Source organism: Heptranchias perlo, chromosome 6 (assembly GCF_035084215.1).
Source record: "Heptranchias perlo isolate sHepPer1 chromosome 6, sHepPer1.hap1, whole genome shotgun sequence".
NCBI classification, from domain to species: domain Eukaryota; kingdom Metazoa; phylum Chordata; class Chondrichthyes; order Hexanchiformes; family Hexanchidae; genus Heptranchias; species Heptranchias perlo.
Window position 1 is genome coordinate 30,946,862 of NC_090330.1, and position 23,664 is coordinate 30,970,525.

The window sequence follows — 23,664 nt, forward strand, 5'->3', positions numbered from 1 at the left end:
TAGTCATCATCAATGGTCCTTAGTTTTTTCTACCCTGAAAAGACTGTTGGCATTTAATAATTAACAGGATATAATGTTACATACAGGCATTTGGCAAAATCAATTAGTTTCACTTTGGCAAGTTCAACATTTAGTTACATTGAGAAAAGTACAAATCTTTCATATTTCCTTTTATTTATTATTCAACATACAAATATATACCAATAGAAATATTGTTTCAGAAATGTTAAATTTTTGTGCTAAACCACAAAGGTGAGTTTTGAATAATTGTTTTTCATCTCCAACTGCTTAGAACAACATTCATGGAATTACAGGTTTATGAAACAGACTTGGAAATAAACTTTTCCTTCTCCTCCAAATCCATCCATCCAAGATGATTCATGTTTATTCCCTTAACCTTCCACTGCATAAACCTTTCTAGGATCACTTGGGCATCCATTGACTTAAAAGATAATATAATGAATTCTTCCTTATTTACTCATCTTCCAAATACAAGGAATAGACTATCATGCAAATGGGAAAAAGCCATGGCATGATGTCCCTTTAAGCAAACTTGCAAGCCAGTTTCCCAAACCCATATGGTATAAAACGCCTCACCCAAGACCCTCAACTCAGTTCTTTTTTTCACATCAGCAAAGGACCATAATGTTGCCACACTAGGAAAAAGTTGTTAAAAACTCACCACCACGGCACTTAGAAAATCATAATACAATTAAGCAGAATCAACACTGAAAGGGAAATTGTTTTTGACAAATCTATTAAGAGTTTTTTGAGGATGTAACTAGGAGGGAAGAGAGGGGGAAAACCAGTGGATGTAGTATATTTAGATGATCAAAAGGCATTCGATAAGGTGCCACACAAGAGGTTGTTATACAAGATTAGGGCTCATGGAATTGGGGGTAATATATTAGCATGGATAGAGGATTGGTTAACGGACAGAAAACAGAGAGTAGGAATAAAGGGATCATTTTTGGGTTGGTACAAAGATCATCTGTTTACAATGACATAGATAAGGGGACAGAGTGTAATGTATCCAAGTTTGCTGTCGATACAAAGCTACGTGGGAAAGTAAGCTGTGAGGATTCAAAGATGCTGCAAAGGGATATAGACAGGTTAAGTGAGTAGGTGAGAAGGTGGTAGATGGAGTATAATGTGGGGAAATGTGAAATTACCCACTTTGGTAAGAAAAATAGAAAAGCAGAATATTTTTTAAAAGGTGAGAGACTAAGAAATGTTGGTATTCAGAGGGGTTTTGGTGTCCTTGTACACAAATCACAAAAAGTTAACATGCAGCTCTAGCAAGCAATTAGGAAGGCAAATGGTATGTTAGCCTTTATTGCAAGGGGATTGGAGTAAAGTAAGGAGGTCTTGCTGCAATTATATAGGGCTTTGGTGAGACCACATCAGGAGTACTATGTACAATTTTGGTCTCCTTACATAAGGAAGGATATACTTGCCTTAGATACGGTGCAATGAAGGTTCACTAGATTCTAATCACTAGACTGATTCCTGAGATGAGAGGGTTCCCCAATGAGGAGAGATTGAGTAGAATGGGCTTTGGAATTCTCTAGTCCACAGGGCTGTGGATGCTCAGTTGTTGAGCATATTCAAGACTAAGATCGATATATTTTTGGACACTAAGGGAACCAAGGGATATGGGGATCGGGCGGGAAAGTGGAGTTGAGGTAGATGATCAGCCATGATCTTACTGAATGGCAGAGCGGCCATATGACTTACTCCTGCTCCTATTTCTCATGTTCACCCAGGGTTTGATTATGGTCAATGGCTTTTCTGTATACCTAAAAATTCCCCCCATCCCTAAAATGTTTTGCTAACTGCTTGACCATTAATGTGTTTCCTTTGTTGTTTATGTGGAAAACCATATTCCAGACTAGAAATTAAAGCTTTCAATCAAGACCTGTCAATTACTTTCACTGCTCCAGTGGATGCCTTCCCTAGTTAATTTTGTCAGTAAATACAGTTGACGCTCCAGGAGGGCTGGGATGTCTGAGGACAGTGTGGCACTTCAAGATCAATCTTAGCTCAGCCTAGTGTTTTTGGAGAATTTTTCTTGCCAGTATGTCAGGTAATTGTTTTCTTGAAGCAAATATGCCTGCTTACTAATGTGTAGAAAATTTCTGACGTCCCTACTATTCATGTTGGAGTAAACTTTTCACTTTTACACCTTTGCATCGAATTGTGTATCCAACAACTTGTATTTATATAGCACCTTCAATGCAGTAAAAAAATTCTCAAGGTGCTTCACAAGAATGTAATCAAGACAAAATTTGATACCGAGCCAAAGGCGACAATATGACAGGTGACCAACAGCTTGGTCACAGAGGAAGGTTTTAAGGAGCATCTTAACACAGAGCTGAAGAAACAGCCGGCACTTTATAATAATACATTTGGAAATTCTTGTACTGAGTTTGATACAAATTAAATTGCATTTTCTTAGCTCTTCAGCTGTATGACAACAATTGAAAGAGATGTAACTCTTCCAAAATGACCTATTAATATCTGTGAACATTAGAGATAGCTGGTTTTTGTACCCATGTACTGGAGTGTTGACAAATTTATTAAACACCCAAGCGGCTATTTTCTTTCTCTTAAAATAACATGCTGCAAGGGGCAATATGCTGGTGAATTTGCAAAATTCCACTGTTACGTTATGATAATAATGACTGGGTGTCTGGTCAGTAGCATCAGTATTCCTTGTTTTAGCAGTATGTTTCATAAAAAAAATACAGCAAGACAAAACTTGTGAAAGTTGCTTTATTTTGACCAAATTAACATTTTTCCCCAAATACATTTCAATTTTCTTTAACCCAAAACTTACAACAATCTTCAAATACATTGTCATATTAGTGACTATTTCACTACACAGTTTTGAAACAAATGTATAAATAACTTGAAGTCACAAAGAAAACAATTTTCAAAAGATCTGGCCTTCAAAAGTCACTGAAAGATGAATCACAGATTGAGTCTGCGCAATGCAGCTCTTCATGCAAATACATACTTAGTGAAATTCAGGACATCAGCGACGTTCCCTAACAAACTCATCCAACTCAACATATCTCAACTTCCTCTCTCGCTAATAAAGCCATTCAATAGCAGTATCCTCTAATCTTACAAAAATAGACATTAACTATATATTAAAGGAAAGTCAACACTACTAAAGCTTTCATCCAAAGTACCTTGACAACTCATCATCAAAAGTATGACATTCTAACTTTCTTACTACGAAGACAAATATTGGGCAGTACCTATTGTATAAAAAGTGCAATGTTTAAAGGCTATGATTGCTGTGAATTTCCATAATAAAACATGTACGTCACTGACTTTATACAAATGAGTTTCCATTTCTCAGTTATGCAGACATCTGCAACACCCATGGTTCAAATTCACTTACATAGCAGCTGTTCTTAGATAAGTTTGTAATCAACTCCTGAAGTAGAAAACAGATACGCTATCCATTTATGCTTTGTATTTATGAAATTATCTAGGTACACAATCCATCTTGCTTTACTTTCAAAAATATAATCTTCAATTGTGAAAACTGATTGATATCAGAATCCTTCTGGAAACTTTGAAGAATTTCTGATTAAAGCTCACCTGCTGAAATATAAACGTTCTATTTGTCGGTAGTTTTCTATCTACAACTATTAAAAAAACATATTTTAGGACATAGAACCACATGAGTCATGCCTAATTTAAGAAAATATGTCCCCCTCCCCACACGGACAGTTCCCTATCTTTTGCCTCGCTTGTTTCCAGCTGGAGGTTTCTTCAGTTGCAGAAGCTGTCCCCCTAGATTACTGCCAAAGCCTGATGTTGAAGGATTGGACACACCAAAGGTCAGGCCAGCAGACGCTGTGATCCCAGGATTATTGAAGTTAAATCCAGATGTAGTTGAGCTGCCAAAGCCTTGCACAGGAAAATAAAAATAAAAACTACTCATGATGTGTTAGACAGACTGACATACATTCAAGTAAATATTAATAGGATAGGTATGGTAAATTTCACGTATCCATTCTCAGTTTTGCCAAACTGCAGCATTAAAGTACCAAAAATGAGATCACAGCACTGAATAGGCTTTTGTCTTGCGATTACAAAATGGTGTTTTTAAAAAAAAAATTACAAGTATGTTGTAAAAAGCACACACATATATTGTCTTTCAGTGTTCTATGGATCTGATTTCATCATTTCAAAGTTTCGAATACGTAAGATAATGATCCGAAGGCAAGTTAAATAGATACTGTATATGTCAACATGATAAACACTGCTCAACGTAAGAATTTGAATGACCAACATGATAGATTTCTTTTTGAACTGCAACTTAATTACAGTTCATAAACCAATTTAGTTTTGAAACCACCAATACTAAATAGCTTCTGTAACTTTCAACAGTTCTGACTAGTCCAGTTTTAAACACAACCATTTGAAACAAATATTCAGTGCAAGATCTAGACTTGCCTACTTCCATCATTTCTGCTTTTGCATTACTGTTCATTCTAAATACTAAGATATTACACAGCAACTCTAATCATTTACTTATCACTTAAAGGCCCTGAAATTATATGGTGAAATACTAGCAGAGAAACACTTAATGCTTTCATCCAAAATTCTTCTCTGCTATTTTTGTGTCAGTGTTAACCCGCTCAAAATAAATGGGTTAAAACTTCTGTTAAAACAGCAAGGAGAGGAATCTCCACTAGTAAAATACTTTGGTCTGAAATTGTAACAGATGCAACAGCCTAAAACTTCAGGCAAACTGTGCATGCACTAATGATCAATCCTTAATTCTTGATGTAATTGTTAATTACATCAACAATTAATCTCAACTGCACCAGAATATTCACAAATGTAATTACAGAGACTTTGGTACAAAAGTAGCATTCTACAATGTTATCTACTAGTGTCTATGATAAAAGGGCTGAGTAGATGATAAAGCTTAGGAGGCAGCTTGTATTATTGTGGATGGAAGTTAACCACCAAAAGAAAAACCATTATACATCATTGCAGGAAAAGGAATGCTATAAGAAAAGCCATCTTATTAGAAAATCCAAATTAACTGTATGCACAAGAATTATGGTTTCCTTAATGAAAATGGTTGAATAATTGTAGTAAAAATAGGAAAGTAGAACTAAAACTTGCAAATAATCAATGTGATATTTGTAAAAATGGCCTACACATACTTAGCAACTGTTACTAATTAGGCATGATACTCGGGTTGAAAAATGTGACCTATCTGGGTGTGTATCATTCTTACAAAATAAACACAGCTCCATATGTTTAAATGGATTTGTAATTTCCATCACGCATGCTGATCATATAGGTTTCCTCAATGCGGACAGTGATATGCACAGGTGACCAAAAAACAAAAATGCAAAAACTTATACTAAAGGCCCTATTTTTAAAAAAAAAACCATATTAAGAATTGTGGTTAAGCTCTGCTGATGGCTCAATGAGCTTATCCAGTGAACAGCTAAGCCACACAGACCTGTTCTCTTCCGCAGATGCTGACTAAACTGCTGCGTCTTTCCAGCATTTTCGGTTTTGTTTCTTTTTTTTTTGCTTTTTATTCAGACCAGGAAGGTGCCAGCTTGGTTAGCTGGATTGTGCTGAGTCAGTTGATCTTAGCTAAGGGGGTGGCAGATGTGCTACAATTGGCCTGAGCATCCATAGATTAGGGAGGTGAAAATCAGCCAAGTTTCCTCTCCAGTTCCAGTGATCCCTGTTGAAACTGCACATATGTGGATCTCAGGCAAGGACAGTTGACGTTCACTGACTGGGCTCACACATAAATAGAAGTCATTTGGGTGAAAATAGCACCCAAAGCCCATGGAACTGTATACCAGGAATGAATTAATGCCTTCAGAAAGGGCAGGGGAGAGTAAATTTGTGAAAAAAGGACTTAAAAATGATTAAGCTTGCCTCCTTTGGTTTTTGTCTATTTGTAGAAAGTGATGTCATCAGCACCCACTGGAGTAGTGGTTCAAAAGTCACTCGGCTCAACTGTGCAAATGATATGAATTAACATATAGAGTTGATGATGAACCACCATTAGGTTAATGGGTGTATCTCCATGAATGTGAATTCAGATTCCTGGCACTGTTGGTCTTAGAACTTGTTCACACCAGTACCTTCAATAATGTCATCAACATTTGCTGTTTAAACCAAAAGTCAACCAAAACCAGAAAAAAATTCAATGTCAATCATAATTTCTTGAATCTCAAAAAGGGCCCTGATGTTAAGACTGTTTTAAATATATTAATCTATTGATTTTTGGAGTATAACCTTATGAAACCATGCTTAATTTTATCACAGTGTACAAGTTGCATAGAAACGTGTTTTCCATGGAAAGTGCTTGGTCCTAACAATGAAGAAAATATGTAAAATTGTCATGGTATGGAGGCACAAAAAGTACTGTTTTAAGATAAATTCTGTTCATTGAAAGATGGTCCATAAACCTCTGAAGTACTATAGTAAACTGTCCAGTTTAACATAACAAAAGTGTTCTGCATATCATGAGAACATTTTCCAGAACCAGAAATGGATTAAGCTGTACAATTAGTAACTTTTAACTGAAGAAGAATGGACTAAACAACTTTCAGAAAGGTGCCAATGTGTTTCTAGGGACTATAATCCAGAATGAATATACTGTATGAAAAAGCAGAGCCTGGAAATTCATGAGTGATGTTTTATGGGCGCTTAATATGCTTGTACAAAATTCCCCTCTCTACAATTTTAATGGAGATGTTTATTTGAAATGGTTTAACAACTCTGGAGAGAGGAATTAACTCCAGTAAAGGAGACAGAGGAATCAACTCTGGTAAAATAGGAGCCACAGAAATTTGGTACAAATACGATAAGCATTCATATAACATTGTTCACAATAATTTTCAGACATGAGTCTTCTGCCTCACTTCCTTCTCCACCACACACCCTGCCTCTCACCATTAGCTCTTAGTATGCTGCAGATGACTTTACTTATCCTGGCTTGCTTTTGCTTCACGTGTTGTCAATGAGTTTGGTTGTCTGTTGGCAACTACTACTTGTTTTCACATATAAAAGCAGATTTGATCTGTTCTGTGACACGTCATTGTCATGCATCAATATTTTGGCTTTTGATCGGCTAAAAGCTGCTATATATGCAGATTTCAAGCCAATCAAAGTCAAATTTTTGAAAGTTACTCTCACTCTTAAATGGAAGGAAACAAATCAGGATAAAACAGGTGATATGTAAAAAAAATTTAAAGAGCAGAATTTAAGATTTATTAGCAGTATAGGATATAGGAACATAGGATCAGGAGTAGGCCTTTTAGCTCCTCGAGCCTGTTCCGCCATTCAATGAGATCACGGCTGATCTGTGACCTAACTCCATGTATCCGCCGTAGCCCCATATCCCTCAATACCTTTGGTTAACAAAAATCTATCAATCTCAATTAATAATCGAGCTAGCATCAACTGCCACTTGCGGAAGAGAGTTCCAAACTTCTACCACCCTTTGCATGTAGACGTGTTTCCTAACTTCACTCCTGGAAGTCCAGGCTCTAATTTTTAGGCTACATCCCCTAGTCCTATACTCCCCAACCAGCGGAAATAGTTTCTCTCTATCTACCCCATCAGTTCCCCTTAATATCTTGAAAACTTCAATCAAATCACCCCTTAATCTTCTAAATTCCAGGGAATACAACCCTAGTTTGTGTAATCTCTCTTCGTAATTTAACCCTTGGAGTCCAGGTACCATTCTACTAAATCTATGCTGCACTCCCTCCAAGGCCAATATATCCTTCCTAAGTTGCGGTACTCAGAACTGTACAAAGTACTCCAGGTGTGGTCTAAACAGGGTTTTGTATAACAATAGCATAACTTCTACCCCCTAGTATTCTAGTCCTCTAGATATAAAGGCCAGCATTCCATTAACCTTTTTGATTATTTTCTGTACCCATCCATGTCAAGTTAATGATCTGTGTACATGGACTCCTTAGTCTCTTTGGACCTCCACTTTTTCGAGCTTTTCACCATTTAGAAAGTACTCTGATCTATCCTTTTTAGATCCAAAGTGGATGACCTCAAACTTGCCTACATTGAAATCCATTTGTCACGGTTTTGCCCATTCACTTAATCTATTACTCTCTCTCTCTTATTTTATGCTTCCATCTACACTGCTTACAATGCTGCCTATCTTTGTGCTATGTGCAAACTTGGACATGTGGCTCTCTATCCTGTCATCTAAGTTGTTAACAAATACAGTGAATAGTTGAGGTCCCAGCACAGATCCCTGTGGGACGTCACTAGTCACATCCTGCCAATTTGGGTACCTGCCCATTATCCCTACTCTCTGTCTCCAGCTGCTCAGCCAATTTCCTAACCAGGTCAATAATTTGTCCTCAATTCCATGAGCTTCAAATTTAGCTAACAATCTCTTATGAGGGACTTTATCGAATGCCTCTGGAAGTCCATATAAACAACATCCATAGCCATTCCCCTGTCCACTACTTTAGTCACCTCTTCAAAAGATTTAATCAGGTTCGTCAGGCATGACCTACCTTTTACAAATCCATGCAGGCTGACTCTGATCAGCTGAAAATTTTCAAGGTGTTCAGTCACTCTATCCTTAATTATAGACTCTAGTAATTTCCCAACAGATGTTAGGCTAACTGGTCTATAATTTCCTGATTTCCCTCTCGACCTTTCCTAAATAGCGGAGTGACATGCAATTTTCCAATCTAAAGGAATGGTTCCTGAATCGAGAGAACTTTGGAAGATTATACTTAGGGCATCTGCAATGTGCTCACCTACTTCCTTTAAAACCCTGGGATGGAAACCATCTGGTCTCTTAGTGCCATTATTTTCTTCATTACAGTTAATTTGCTTATGTTAATTATGGTGAGTCCCTGATTCAAAATTAGTTTCCTTGGGACGTCCGGCATGCTATCCTCTTCCTCGATTGTAAATACTGATGCAAAGTAATTATTTAACATGTCCGCTCTTTCCTTATTTTCATTTACAATATCACTATCATCAGTTTTTAAGGGGCCCACATTGCTCTTGACCATCCTCTTCTTCCTAATATAATTGTAAAACATTTTTGTGTCGATTTTGATATCCCTTGCAAGTTTCTTTTCATACTCCTTTTTTGTAGTTCTTACTATCTGTTTTGTCACCCTTTGCTGTTCTTTGTCTCTCTCCCAGTTGCTAGGATCTGTGCTATTTTTTGGATTTTTGTATGTTTTTTCTTTTAGTTTTATGTTGTTCCTTACCTCTTTTGTTGTCCATGGTTGTTTTTTCTGGCAAGTAGAGCTCTTGCCCCTCAGGGGTATAAACTGGTTCTTTATCACGTTAAATTCTTTTTTGAACACCTCCCACTGATCTTCTGTTGTTTTACCCATTAACAGATTTGCCCAGTTTACTGTGGACAGTCTCTGTCTCATCCCGTTAAAGTCGGCCTTACCTAAATTTAGAATCTTAATAGCTGATACGGGTTTCTCCCTTTCAAACATAATGTTGAACTTGATCATAATATGATCGCTATTAGATAAATGTTCATGCACCATTAGGCTATTAACTAAATCTGGCTCATTACTCATTATTAAATCTAATATTGCCTGCCCCCTTGTTGGTTCTCGGACATATTGCTGAAGAAAGCTGTCCTGAACACACCAGAAATTCATTATCTTTCTGACATGAGCTCGACTGCTTATCCCAATCTATATGAAAGTTAAAATCCCCCATTAAAACCACTCTGCCTTTGCTACATGCTTGTCTAATCTCTGCATTTATATATTCTGCCACTTCACAGCTATCACCAGGGGGCCTATACACAACTCTCACTACAGTCTTAAATCCTTTTCTATTTCTTAATTCCACCCATAAAGTCAAAACTGACATCCCTAACCGGGAGGCTAGACATAAGGTGATGTGTATTAAATTCTAAATAGGTGCACAATGAGCAGAATGAAGGAGTATATGAAGTGCAAAAAGACAAAGCAACAGCACTCTTTGGAAGCAGTTAGAATGGCACTCTCAGTGTTCTTGTTACTAATCTTTGCACTAAATGGAGTGTAACACTTGAATGCTTCTATAAATCAGAGCACCAGCACTAAAAATACCACTAACCACAAGAAAAGGCAAGAGTAAAACTCTGGTTAGGTGCTCAAACAATTTTTAGGAATTTTTTCCAACCATTTAAAATGTCCACATTTCACAAATATTAATGAAGAGGAAAATATACTCTTTAGTATTTACTCTTTAGGATTCTACTGGTCAGCTGGGTGCCCGGCACCCATACAAACCCATCACCATGCTTAATTATGTCAAATTACATAGAAATTATAACATAGAAATAGGCTCTTTGGCCCAACCAGCCCGTGTTGGTGATTATTCGCCAAAGGAGTAGTAGTCCTAATCCCATGTACATACATCGTTCCCATATCCCTTTATTTACCCGTAAGAGTCTCCAAATCAAACTAAGACATCCACATAAATAAGGCTCTTGCTTGACTGACATGGAGTATATGCTCTGCCCTCGTGAGTAAATACCCCATTTACCTAAGCCCAGAGAACTTAGGCGCAGACAGCAAAAGCCAAGGCTTAGGGATCTTCAAGAGTGCAAAGAAGTACTGGTGGAGTTCAACTGACTAAAGCCCCAGCATCTTACCAGAAGAGTTCTGGGAAGGTGATCATTGCTTGTCCAGCCAGGATCACCTTGCCAATTATGACACTGGCTTGCAGGGTCACCTGGAGCCAAGCAAGAAGAATCCCAGTCCCCAATAGCAGGTTCTATCCATGAGTCAGGCTGGCTGGTCAATCAACAGGTTCTGAAATACTGGAATGTCATCTTTGAGGCAACTTACCACAAAGAGTAAGCAGTTTTTTTATATGGCAATGCCCAAATAGTCTCAGGATAGGGCAAATCTACAAGGGAGAAAATCTGTATTTTTAGCATCACTGCAATGCAATTTTGGTAACATGCAAAATGTATAGTACAACTGCAGCTGAACCACATTAGATCGGGATCTAGGATTTGTATTTCTATGTCTTTCATCAATACATTTGAAAACTCAAATGCTTTCTGCTATACCATGTAGGAATGAGTTACTTGGGGCATGATTTCAACTCGGAAAAACTGATGGGTTTGGGGCTGGGGGGGGGGGCAGTAAAAATGTTTAAAAATCTAAAACCCGCCCCCAACCCGCCCATTTCCGGTTTTAACGAAGGCGGGATGAGAGTCGGGAAACCAACCTGCTCTCAGGAGGCGGGTCAGTCACTAAAAGCTTTCAAAGAGACTGCGGGGCTCCATTTTAACAGCTTTTTTGTTTTTAACCGCTGGGGGCCAGGATAGCCAGGCCTTCTAGTCTCCTTTCACATGGTGTGAAGTAGAAGGCCCGAAACTGCAGTTAAGTGCCTTTATAGCACAGCCCGTGGGCCCAGAGGAGCAGCAGTGCTTCCCCAAGGCACAACAAGCCTACCTGCAGCAAACCACCCCCCCCCCCCACAACTGAGCCCCCCCCCCCCCCACACACACAGACGACTGAGCCCCCCCCCCCACACACACACACAGACGACTGAGCCCCCCCCCCCCACACACACACAGACGACTGAGCCCCCCCCCCCACACACACACAGACGACTGAGCCCCCCCCCCCCCACACACACACAGACGACTGAGCCCCCCCCACACACACACAGACGACTGAGCCCCCCCCCCACACACAGACGACTGAGCCCCCCCCCCACACAGACAGATGACTGAGCCCCCCCCACACACACACACTACTGAGCCCCCCCACACACACACAGATGACTGAGCCTCCCCCCCACACACACAGACGACTGAGCCCCCCATCCCGACGACTGAGCTCCCCACCCCCAAACCGAAGACTGAGCCCCCCACCCCCCCACAAGACTGAGCCCCCCACACACGCACCGAAGACCGAGCCCACCCTCCCACATCGATGATCCCCAACGACTGACCCCCCATCTCAATCTAATGCTTAGCTGTTCAAGTCCTCTTCCTTCCTCTTCTCCTGTCCGACCGATGCCAGCCTGTCAATCAGGCTGGCCTGTCGGGTGGGAAACAGTAAAAAAAAAGATGTCCTTACGTCAAAATCGTAAGGACGTCCAGGAAACCTGGACCCCCCACCCCACCCTTCCCGGCTCCATCCCTTGAAGTCACTTCCTGACCATCATAACCACGGTTGAGCATTGACAGATACAAAATTACAAACAAACCTGCACTGAGGCTTCCTGAGGGTTTAGTGGCTGATCCAAATCCAAATGAGGTGGTGCCTGAAGTGTTACTTCCAAAGCCAGAAGTACATCCAAATCCTACAAGAATAAGTACTGCACACTTAATATATTGTGTGCTAAAAGTTATAACATGAAAGAAAATCTAACATGTAACCAAATGGGAAACTACTAATTTTACTTTACAAAATTCCATTAAGAACTGCAGCTGAAACAAATAACTCACAGCAATACCCTTTCATCTGGAGTGTTTCCCAGTAAAATCAAAATTTTGAGAAGAGGCTTTAAAAAAAGTCTCCTAGGACTTGATAAAATACACAGCAAATATGCTACAGCACAATATTTATTGAAAAGTAGACAAAAACATAAATGAGGAACTTGGTTGTCTTTACTGAAGCATTTGTACCCTCAATTGCTACAATGATTCCAATGTGTTGGTACAAAAAGGAGGAAAAAGTTAAGTCTGAATTTGAGAGAGAAAAAAATTCTAAATTCTGGAACTGTTAACATTTAAAAAAATACAAGCATGAAATTTTGATAATGCTACAAGGCAGGAATTCCAGACTGGGAGAGTTTGCATCCCAATCACAACTGATAAACACTTTAAAAAAACTTACCAGCTCTTCTTCTGTCTGCTCTCAACTCAGCACCTCACTTTCCATTGATATCAGGAGAACAGAAATAAATTTAACTATTTCTTTCCCTTTTCTCGATCACAGATTTGGATGGACACTCTAGTATTTTGTTCCTTAAGTTCCTGTTTTAGAACTGAGGGTACAATGACATCTAACAGTTCTTTCTTTAAAGTCAAGGGCTCAACCCGTTGCAAAAAAACCCCGAGTTTTCTCTATCTCCTGTCTCTCAATTTCAGTTTTAAATTTTCTCACTTCCGGTTCCACTACACTTGTACTGGAATCAGGGAAATTTTGTTCTTTACCAGATACTTTAAATAATCATGTAATTGGTCACCAATGAATACTACCAATAAGAGAGGCGGAGAGCGCGGACCCGAGCGACCAATAAGAGAGGTGGAGAGCGCGGACCCGAGCGACCAATAAGAGAGGCGGAGAGCGCGGACCCGAGCGACCAATAAGAGAGGCGGAGAGCGCGGACCCGAGCGGTGCAATCAAAAAAAAAATCAAGACAAAAAGTGACCGCACATTGGAGCGTCGAGGGTAAGTCAGTTGAAGTACTTAGTTTATTGGTAAGTATTTTTAGTGGTTATTGTGTTTAGTGGTTAGTGACTTTAGTGGTGGTTAGTGTTTTTAGTGGTTAGTCTGTTAGGATTAGTTAAAAAGCCTTAAAGCTAAACAAAGTTTAAAAGAGCGGGAAACCAGAGCAGTTAAACACAGGGAAAAGAAACTCAAATGGTGACATGATAGTCAGCACAGAGGGGGGAGCGGCAGAAATTAAACCATGTCTTTAATTTACTATACGTACGCTAACTTTAACTATAAATGGTTAAATAAATCAATATTCAGAATAATTAATTACTAATTAATTCAAAATCAAGCTAAAATCCATCTACTAAATATAATCTAAACCCTAAGTGTTTCTATTAGTTGTAGAATTAAATTAATACCAATAAATAAATAAATACATACATACTAGAAATGGCCGTGCAGGTTGTGTGTCGGGACTGTGATTATGAGAGTTTATGGACAGTGACACTGTCCCGGATTGCTACATCTGCAGGAAATGTCTCTGCCCGGAGTCACTCCAGCTCAGAGTCCTTGAGCCAGAGTGTGAGTTAGAGACGCTCCGACACATAGCTCAGCAGGGTAGGGGTAACCAAGTGAGGTAGAGAAGGAGGTCCCTCAGACACTGGGCCTATCCAACAAGTACAATGTACTTTTTTCCTGTGATAAGGATGTAGGCTGCGGGGTGGACAGCCAGAATGCTAACCATGGCACCGTGGAGCAGGAGGCAGTCCAAGGTGGGGGAGGCGGGGGGGGGGGGGAAAGGAAAGAGAGAAAGGAGCAGAATGGAAAAGTTGTAGTTATCGGGGATTCTATAATTAGGGGGACAGATAGTGTCCTCTGCAGTCGCGATCAAGAATCCCGGAGGGTGTGAAGCCTTCTTGCTGCAAGGGTAAAGCATATCTCGGAGCAATGGGAAAGGAATTTGGAAAGGGAAGGGGAAGATCCAGTTGTCGTGGTCCATGATGGGACCAATGACATAGGGAAGAAAAGGGCGGAGGTCCTGCTAAGAGAATATCAGAAGTTAGGAACTAAATTAAAAAGCAGGACCTCATGGCTGGTAATCTTGGGATTACTATCCGAGCTACGTGCTAATTGGCATAGGGATAGATATATCAGGAAGGTGAATGCGTGGCTGAAAAATTGGTGTGGGAAGGAAGGGTTCCATTTCATGGGACACTGGCACCAGTACTGGGACAGGACGGAGCTGTACCTCTGGGACAGACTCCATGTGAACCGGAATGGGATCAGTGTCCTGCCGGAGAGGATAAATAGGGCTATTAATAGGACTTTAAACTAGTAAGACGGGGGAGGTATCTGGGGAAGAGAATATAAGTCTGAAGAAAAAATAAATAGGAAATGAGGGTGAAGGTCAGACCAAGTTAAGGAATAAGGGTAACATAAACAGTCAGGGAACAAATACTGTTATAGAACATAAGTGCAAAATGACTATTAAAAACAAAGGGAGAGGAACAATTACTAAAAGCAAATTGCCTATATAGCAACATGCACAGCATCCAAAACAAAACGGGGGAACTGGAGGCAATAATTCATAGTGAGAAGCCAGATGTAGGGATAACTGAAACATGGTTACATAACGAACAGGATTGGCAGTTAAATATTGCAGGATATAATGTATTTAGAAAGAATAGGGAAGAATGGGGTGGGTAGTTGTACTAATTAGAGACAACATAATGACAATAGAAAAAAGGGACATAAGTAACATTAAGATAGCAACTGAATCCATATGGATTGAGACAAAGGATAAGAAGTGATCAATCACGTTAATAGGTATATTCTACAGACTATCTAATAGTGGAAGGGAAGTGGAGGAAGAGTTATGTAGGCAAATCTATGAAATGACTAAAAAAAAAAATCGAATAATAATTATGAGAGATTACAACTACCCCCAAATAAACTGGCAAGAGGTAGGGAAAGGAGGAAAGGGAATGGAGTTTTTAAAACAGTGTGTACATGACTCCCTTCTTACCCAGTATGTGAGAAGCTAAGAGAGGAATCACTGCTGGATTTAGGAATGGGAAATGAACCAGAACGGATAAGAGAAGTAAGCACAGGGGAACATCTAAGCAATAACAATCATCACATAATAAGGTTTAAAGTAATGATTTGAGAAGGACATAAGTAAGACAAAAACCAAAGTAATAGATTGGAAAAAAACTAATTTTGAGGGGATGAGAATGGAACTAGGCAAAGTAAACTGGAAAAAAAATTTGACAGACAAAGAAATAGAACAGCAGTGGGTAATATTCAAAAGGGTGATCGAGTTCAGGAGAAGTATATTCCTCTAAAAAGCAAGAACAAACTAGCCAATAATGAAATACTGTGAATGAATAAAGAGAGAAGGGTAAAATTGAAATTAATGAAAAAGACATACTCTAAGTACATAGACAATAGAGAGGATGACAAAAGGGAATAAGAGGCGGTTTGGAAAGAAGTGAAAAGAAATTAGGAAGGCAAAGAGGAACTATGAGATTAAATTATCAAGGAATATAAAAAGAAATAGTAAAGTATTCTACAAACACAAAAAATAACAAAATAAAAATCTGAATAAGGATAGGCCCACTAAGGGATGCACAAGATAAACTCACAGGTGACGACAGAGAAACAACAGTAACATAGTACTTTGCCTCCGTATTTACCAGGGAGGCCAACAAGGTGGGCAAGACATTAGAAGAGGCCAAATAAGACATTAAAATATTTAAGATACAAAAGAGGGAGATAATTGATAAACTAATCAAACCAAGGGAGCATAAGACCCCTGGTCCGGATGGATTGCATCCACGAATATTAAAAGTAGTTAGGGGGGAGATAGCAGAGGCAATATTACATATATATAATAATTCACTAGAAAAGGGGAAAGTGTCAGAGGACTGGCAGACAGCTAATGTTATTCCTATATTTAAAAAAGGAGACAGAACAAGTCCAGGGAAGTATAGACCAGTTAGCTTAATGTCGGTGGTAGGAAAGATAATGGAGTCTTTATTCAAAGATGTAACAGAAAGACATCTAGTGAACAAAAATATAATAGTCAGCACGGATTTCAGAAGGGCAAGTCATGCTTGACCAACCTTATTGAATTCTTTGAAGTAGTAACAGAAAGAGTAGGCAAGGGTAATGCAATAGATGTAATATATTTGGATTTTCAAAAGACCTTCGATAAAGTACCGCAATGTAGACTCATGGCTAAGGTCAGAGCATGTGGAGTCAGGTAACTGGTAGTAGAATGGATGGCAAGCTGGCTACAAAACAGAAAACAGAGAGTAGGGGCTAAGGGTAGCTACTCAGACACAGGCAAAAGGTGGGAAGTAGTGTACCACAGGGATCGGTGCTAGGACCGCTGTTATTCACAATTTATATTAACGATTTGGATTCGGAAATCGTAAGTACAATTTCAAAATGTGCGGACAACACCAAATTGGGGGATGTAGCTAATACAAAGGAAGAATGTGTCAAAATGCAAGAGGACATTAATTAAACTTGCAGAATCGGCATGTAATTGGCATTGAATTTCAATATAGATAAACGTGAGGTGATGCATTTTGGTAGGAAGAATAAGGAGGCCACATACAGCTTGGATATTAAGAGTCTAAACGGGATAGAGGAGCAAAGGGATCTAGGGGTACAGACACACAAATCACGTGTGCAGGTTAATAAGGCCATAAAAAAGGCAAATCAAGCACTGGGATTTCATTTCTAGAGTTGATAGAATTGAAAAGCGAAGAAGTTGTGTTAAACTTGTATAGAACCTTGGTTAGACCACACTTGGAGTACTGTGCACAGTTCTGGTCTCCATATTATAGAAAGGATGTAGAGGATGCAAAAAAGATTCACAAGGATGATACCAGAACTGAGAGGATATCCTTATCAGGAAAGGCTGGGGCTCTTTTCTCTAGAAAAGAGAAGGCTGAGGGGTGACCTGATAGAGGTCTTTAAGATAATGATAGGGTAGACAGAAAAAATGTTTCCACTTGTGGGGAGTCCAAAACTATTAGACATAAATATAAAATGGTCGCTAATAAATCCAATAGGGAATTCAGGAGAAACTTCTTTACCCAAAGACTGGTAAGAAAGTGGAACGCATTACAAGGAGTAGTTGAGGCAAATAGCATAGATGCATTTAAGGGGAAGTTAGGTAAGTCCATGAGGGAGAAAGAAATAGACGGGTATCCTGATAGGGTTAGATGAAGTAGGGAGGGAGGGAGGCTTGTGTGGAGCACAAACGCCGGCATTGACCAGTTGGGCCAAATGACCTGTTTTTATGTTGTAGTTTCGATGTAACTACCACTGAATACTACAAATAACTCGTACCAAAAATTGTTCCATATACTGATTGAACGATAACTCATTCTGATATAGCTGAAGAAATTGCACCTATTTAGTAAATAGTCAACCAATAACTATACTAGCACTTTCCAGAGAGTTCTATTAAATAAAGTGTTTTTAGGAGATTCAATTGTTTATTTATTTGATTAATTACAATTTTGGGCAAATAAAATCTTAGAAAGGTCATTCAAGCTTTTTTTCCTGAACAGCAACTAGCATACATCTTGGGCTCAGAAAGTGAACTGAAGCAGAGAATGGCCTGGATTTTCTGATCGGCTGGTGTTAATCTTAAATTCATTTAAAGTCAATTGGTTGACCTTGATGTTAAGAGAGTCAATTTTTTTATATTTGTTCATGGGATGTGGGCGTCGTTGGCGAGGCCAGCATTTATTGCCCATCCCTAATTGCCCTTGAGAAGGTGGTGGTGAGCTTCAATCAAATATAAATTGGGATAACCCAAGTCGTCTAGAGTCAGAGTTGACAAACGTAATGCATGACTGCTTCATGATCTAGTGCACCACACGAAGCAGTGCTCACCTTGACTTGGCATTTTCAAGTGACCCTGACAATCTACAGAAAATGGAAATTGTGGCATCCTTGGAGGACAGCAGCCACAGAATGACTAAGTTCAACACTGTCTGCGATTCAGAAATACTAACGACCAGAAGCCAGGTATATAACTTTAAAAAGGGCTAACTTCAAAGAAATAAGGGAACAAGTTATGCAAATGGTTTGGGAGAGGTTGTTCAACAACACTTCAGTCGAGGCAAAATGAAAAACCTTCAAAGGCTTAGGGGTGAATTTCTGCAGGGCATCTGCAACCATAACTTCGGCGGAAACCCATTTTACCTGCAGGGTTTCCGCCAAAGTTCTGATGGTGGAGTGGGAGAAGCTCGAGGAAATTTACCCTCAAACGTTCACCCCAGGGACCAGCAAACCAAAATGAAACATGCATGACGTTAAATGGATTCATAATTAAATCAAAAATGAAATAAAGCAGAAAAGTTACCTCTACAAATCCTGTAATAAGAGGAAAGGATTTAGTGAGATGAACGCAGGAGCATGCAAAAGGGTGGTAAACGGGGAAAAGGGACCTACAGAAAAGCACTGCTGCAGAAGCAAAACATAACACTAAGAAATTCTCTCAGTGCTTCAACAGTAAGAAGGCAGTAAGGGAAGAGATGAGAATTGCAAGAAAAATGCAAATGGGCTTCAAACAAAAGTTGAGCACAAGACAGTTAACATTCTGAATGCTTACTTCCAAGTCTTCACAAGGGAAGACATGAGCAACATGCCTTCTAAAAACAGATAACCTAAGCAAAATTAATGACTGATACAGAGGGGGTGAAAGTCCATAAACAGGTTAAAAGGGCTGAAAACGAATAAATCTCCAGGCATAGTTGGTATCTTTTCCTGAGTGCTGAGAGAGATTCGGTTATTGATTTGTGAAGCATTGATAATCATTATGCAGGACATGGGGAGGTGCCAGTCAATTGGAATTAGGCAAACGTGGTGCCTATATTTAAAAAGGGAGACGAAACAGATCGAGGCTACTAGATACCTATTAGTCTAACTTCAATCTGGTGTAAAATAATGGAATCTATTGTCAGGAGTAAATTTGACGATTATCTGTACAATAATAACCTAGTAAAAAGCAGTCAACTTGCATTCAGAAGGGGAAGATCCTGTCTGACCAACCTGCTTTGAGGAAGTGACATCCTAAGTGGATTGTGGAAAGCCCTATTACTTGTTGCACCTCGACTTCCAAGGTTCCAAACGAAAGGCTATTTCGAACATACAAAAATGTCGGACAGGAAAAGACCAACTGCTTCATTCTAGCCTGTCTCATACAATCATGATGCCTTATGCACACGATACAGATATTAGTTAAGATTAAAGTTGTGGAAATTCCGTGGAAATCTTGGAAATGGTTGAAGCGTAGAAAACAACACATACGTTAGCAGAATTATGTTGGGGTAGGAGGGGCGAAAGAGCACTAAGTGCGGTGCCCTGGGATCAGCGTTGGGACCATTACTGTTCCTAACATACATCGGTGATTTGGATTCTGAAACTCAACACAAATTGGTCAAATTTGCACATTATACCAAATTTCAAGGGGTAGTGGAATCAAAGGAGGCAGCTCAGAAATTACAAAATGAGTTGAACAAAATATGTAAGTGGGCTGAACAATGACAGATGAAATTTAATGCAGACAAATGTAAAGTACTACACATAGGAAGAAAAAAAAATGGGTGACACACTTACTCCATGAATGGTGCTGAAATCGACAATTGTGAATTTGAAAGAGTCTTAATAGACAACGTGACCAACCAATGCAGAGCAGCAATCAACAAAGCCAGAAGGAGTTTTTCACACAAAGAATGATTAAAACATGGAATGAACTTCCAGATAGAGTAGAAGTGAAAACCCTGGAGTTATTTAAAAACCAATTGTCTGCTGCAATGTAGGGACTGTAAGGTTTTTCTGAATGGATGAACTAAGATGAGCTGATTGGCTTTCTACATCTGTAATTATCTCTATAATCAACAAATCTGGATTTATATTTTTGAGTTGCCAGCAAAATGTTTAAATATTCTTCTGTATAAAATTTAACTTGTAATTTAATAATGGTGATTTAAGAGCTGGATTGTAATACATTGGGCTCGATTTTCGCACCCACAATCTGGTGCGTTCGTGGCGGGGAGGTTGTGAAAATCCGGGATTCTCGGGGCGGGTCTGGAGCCCGGCTCCAACCCGCCCACTTCCGGGTTCCCCAGTGACGCGCTGACATGCGCGCGCAGCCCCGGCATGTGAGACTCCCGCCGGCAATTAAAGCCGGCGGGGTGCCACTTAAAGTACTTAAACAGGTACTTCAGGTTGTTTACAGACCTGATATTTTATGAGGGCTGGGATTTTGAAATTAATCGAGACTGTTTCCCGTACTGGGGGAAACACTCCCAAGTTCAAATGGACGTGTTGCAGCCATCAGCCTGTGGCAGCTGCAAAGGTCCATTTGACAGGTTGGGGCGGGGGGGGCGAGACCCTCACTCATTGCAGGAGGCCACTCTGTCACTTTGGACAAAGTTTGGCCTCCACCACCCTCCTCCGAACAATAAAATTCACCAACTTGCATACTTACCCCGGTGTCCACACATTTACCTACCTTGCGGATCCCCTCAAACGTACATCTTCCGAATGGGGGCCGCCATAGCTGCAGTCATGGCCTTCTCGGAAGGCGAACAGCATCACCAGCCTCACCGTCTACCTATGACACGTGGAGCTCCACAACACAGTGCTGTGACACATCCACCTGCACAGCAGGAGGGAGGGCAACCGCAGAGAGAGATGCGTCGCAGAGGGCACTACCCTCGCCACAGGGTCTACAGACCGAGGCTCAGCTTCCTGGACCTCTCTAAGCAGCAGTGCACATGGAGGCTCAGAGTCGCTTGACATGTAGTCGTGGACATCTGCAGCCTCTTTCATGCCGAGCTGCTCCCGGCTGGCCCGAGCACCATCTTCTTACCTGTCGCTATCAAAGTCACCACTGCCCTCAACAACTTCTCCTTTGCATCCTTCCAGGGTGCCACCGGGGACATCGCCGACGTCTCTCAGTCATCTGCACAAAAGAGCCCTGCAAATACACTACACCCACTCTGCAGTGACACAATGGGTGGCATCAGTTGTGGGTCTTCATTGTGATCCTCAGGAAAGGGCATCATTGCACAAACCAGACAAGATTCGCAAAGACGTGGCAGTTGTGGTGACAATATAATATGTAATGTGAGTTGATCAGAAATTAAATATAGGTAAACACCATGACAAACCCTCTAACACCCTTGTGCACCCCCTTCATGCTCACGACACGTTTGCCATACGCTTCCTACTGCACATATGTGATGCATGCCCTGTGGCTGCAGCACAGGTAGTGGCAGGTTGAGTGAGGCTGACCGTGAAAGAGAGCATGAGAGGGTGAGTATGAGATAGAGCCATGAGATTGTATAAGGATTGGGTTGAGTGGTAGTGGTGGGATGAGTACTGGCGAGGTGAGTAAGTGCAGGGAAGATGAGGATGATCTTTGAGTGGGTGTGAGGGGGTGATGTGATACAGTAGTGTTGGCAGTGCAGAAGGAGATGTGGGGTGGGGGCGGTGATGTGGCAGACGGAGTGTAGGGGAATAAGTAAGTGTACTCACTTTGGCTGACCTACTTAGGTGATTGAAGCGCCTCCAGCACTGTATGCAGGTACGCGATATGTTGGTGGTGCTGGTGGCCTCCTCTGCCACCTCGAGCCAGGCCTTCTTGGTGGCAGAGGCAGGCCGCTTCCTCCCGCCCACCAGGGGGGGGGGGGGAAATCTCTGTCCTCCCCCTCCTCCTCACCCCATCCAATGATACCTGGAGTGAGGCATCATTAAACCTGGGAGCAGTCTTCCCCCTGGGCTGCTCCATACTGTAATTTTTACTATTTTCTGCAGCGTCAATGGAGGACTGCCCCTTTAAATAGGGCGCCTCCAGCTGACAGACCTTGCTGTGCATGCAAAGTCCGCCCGCCGCGCAGCTTACCAGCGGGAAACCCGGAAACACAGGTAAGTGGTTCCAATTAGCCTGCGATTCCGTGCGGAGCACACTGATTTCACCGGGCGCAGTCGACCCCCCGCTGAGAACCCACCGCCCTGCTAATATGGAGCCCATTATGTCAGGATAAAGGAACAAATGGGGAATGGAAAAAATTGGTAACAGCATTTATTGCACAGCCCAGAATTTCAAGGCTTATACACTGAAGTGAAAAAAAAATCAAAATGTCCCAAAATTGATTAGCTGACCCAAGTCCAGCACACATCGTCAGGAACTAATGGAATGAACGGAAACTGAAAGTGACTACCTGCTCTCAACTTCACAAGCATAAATCTGACAATGCACAGAGAGTACTTATGGTCAGGGTTAGTGGAAATCTGAAGAGAATATTGGTGAATCCTGTGGAGATTTTGTAATTAAGATGAGGGGCAACCCTCCAACACCTAAATAAATTTTCATATCAATAATACTGACATAACAGTCCGGCTAGTAATACAAAGCACATGGAAGCATTAAAACAGACTAACTAACTACACAACTTCACAAATCATATTTGTGGTAGTTAGTTCATTAGATGGTTCCGACTGCGAACTTGCGAAATGTGGAGGACATTTTATATGATACACTAATGCAGACAACACAGCCTAGTCTTAGCAGCTCATAATTCCCCATGAAGCATGTTCCTGATCTCTGCCATGACATGTATAAACCAAACATTTCCCATATGAAAGGAGGAAAGAAAAAAAGGGAAGGGCATAATGTCTAGTCAACTGAACTGTACTTTATAGTGGCTGGTTACAAAATGACAGACACGGGATCAAAATGTCTGCCCATTCTTCTAGCAAGGTTCAGGTAAGAGAAAAAGTTTTTTTTTTAAAAAAATTAAAACTTGAGGATCTGGAAGAAGTTAAAAAGTAAGCCATTTCATCTGTAGCATCAACCACAGAACACATTACTTTTTTGTGCACTATATACTAATTATAAACTATTGCCTAATAAACATCAGCAATTTTAGATTTGGTGGGGCAATGTAAAAACTAGTAGTTATCTAATCAGACGAAAGCTTTTTTTAAAAAAAGCTTAGGACTTGGACATTTGACTTTTGATGTGAATCTGTTAAAACACTCCTTCCTATGACAGCCAGGTACTTTTTATAAAATGCAGTTTACTCCTGATAATTCAAAGTTGTTTTGTTAACTAAAAATGTTAGTTATCCAGTAGCTTGAATTAAGTAACATAACTAACAGCAATGTAGAAATTGAGTGCTAAAATTGCAAATTATTAGATAATTTGAAT

At 40.4% G+C, this 23,664-nt stretch overlaps 1 protein-coding gene across 7 annotated transcripts in view; it reads right to left on the bottom strand.

Annotated features, from left to right (window-relative positions):
- nup58 (nucleoporin 58) overlaps positions 1-23,664 on the bottom strand; it is a 76,234-nt gene that overhangs the window by 13,547 nt on the left and 39,023 nt on the right. For 3 of the 7 annotated variants that reach the window (XM_067986030.1, XM_067986031.1, XM_067986029.1), the window contains 2 exons: positions 12,241-12,336; positions 2,762-3,927 (listed from right to left, as the gene is read on the bottom strand). The exons of 1 other annotated variant lie outside the window; for it this stretch is intronic. In XM_067986030.1, the coding sequence (XP_067842131.1) occupies positions 3,752-3,927; positions 12,241-12,336 (272 nt within the window). In that variant the 3' untranslated portion in view covers positions 2,762-3,751. Of the gene's footprint in view, positions 1-2,761; positions 3,954-12,240; positions 12,337-23,664 lie in introns of those variants that run through there. 3 more of the 7 variants (XM_067986032.1, XM_067986034.1, XM_067986033.1) reach the window with 3 other exon arrangements.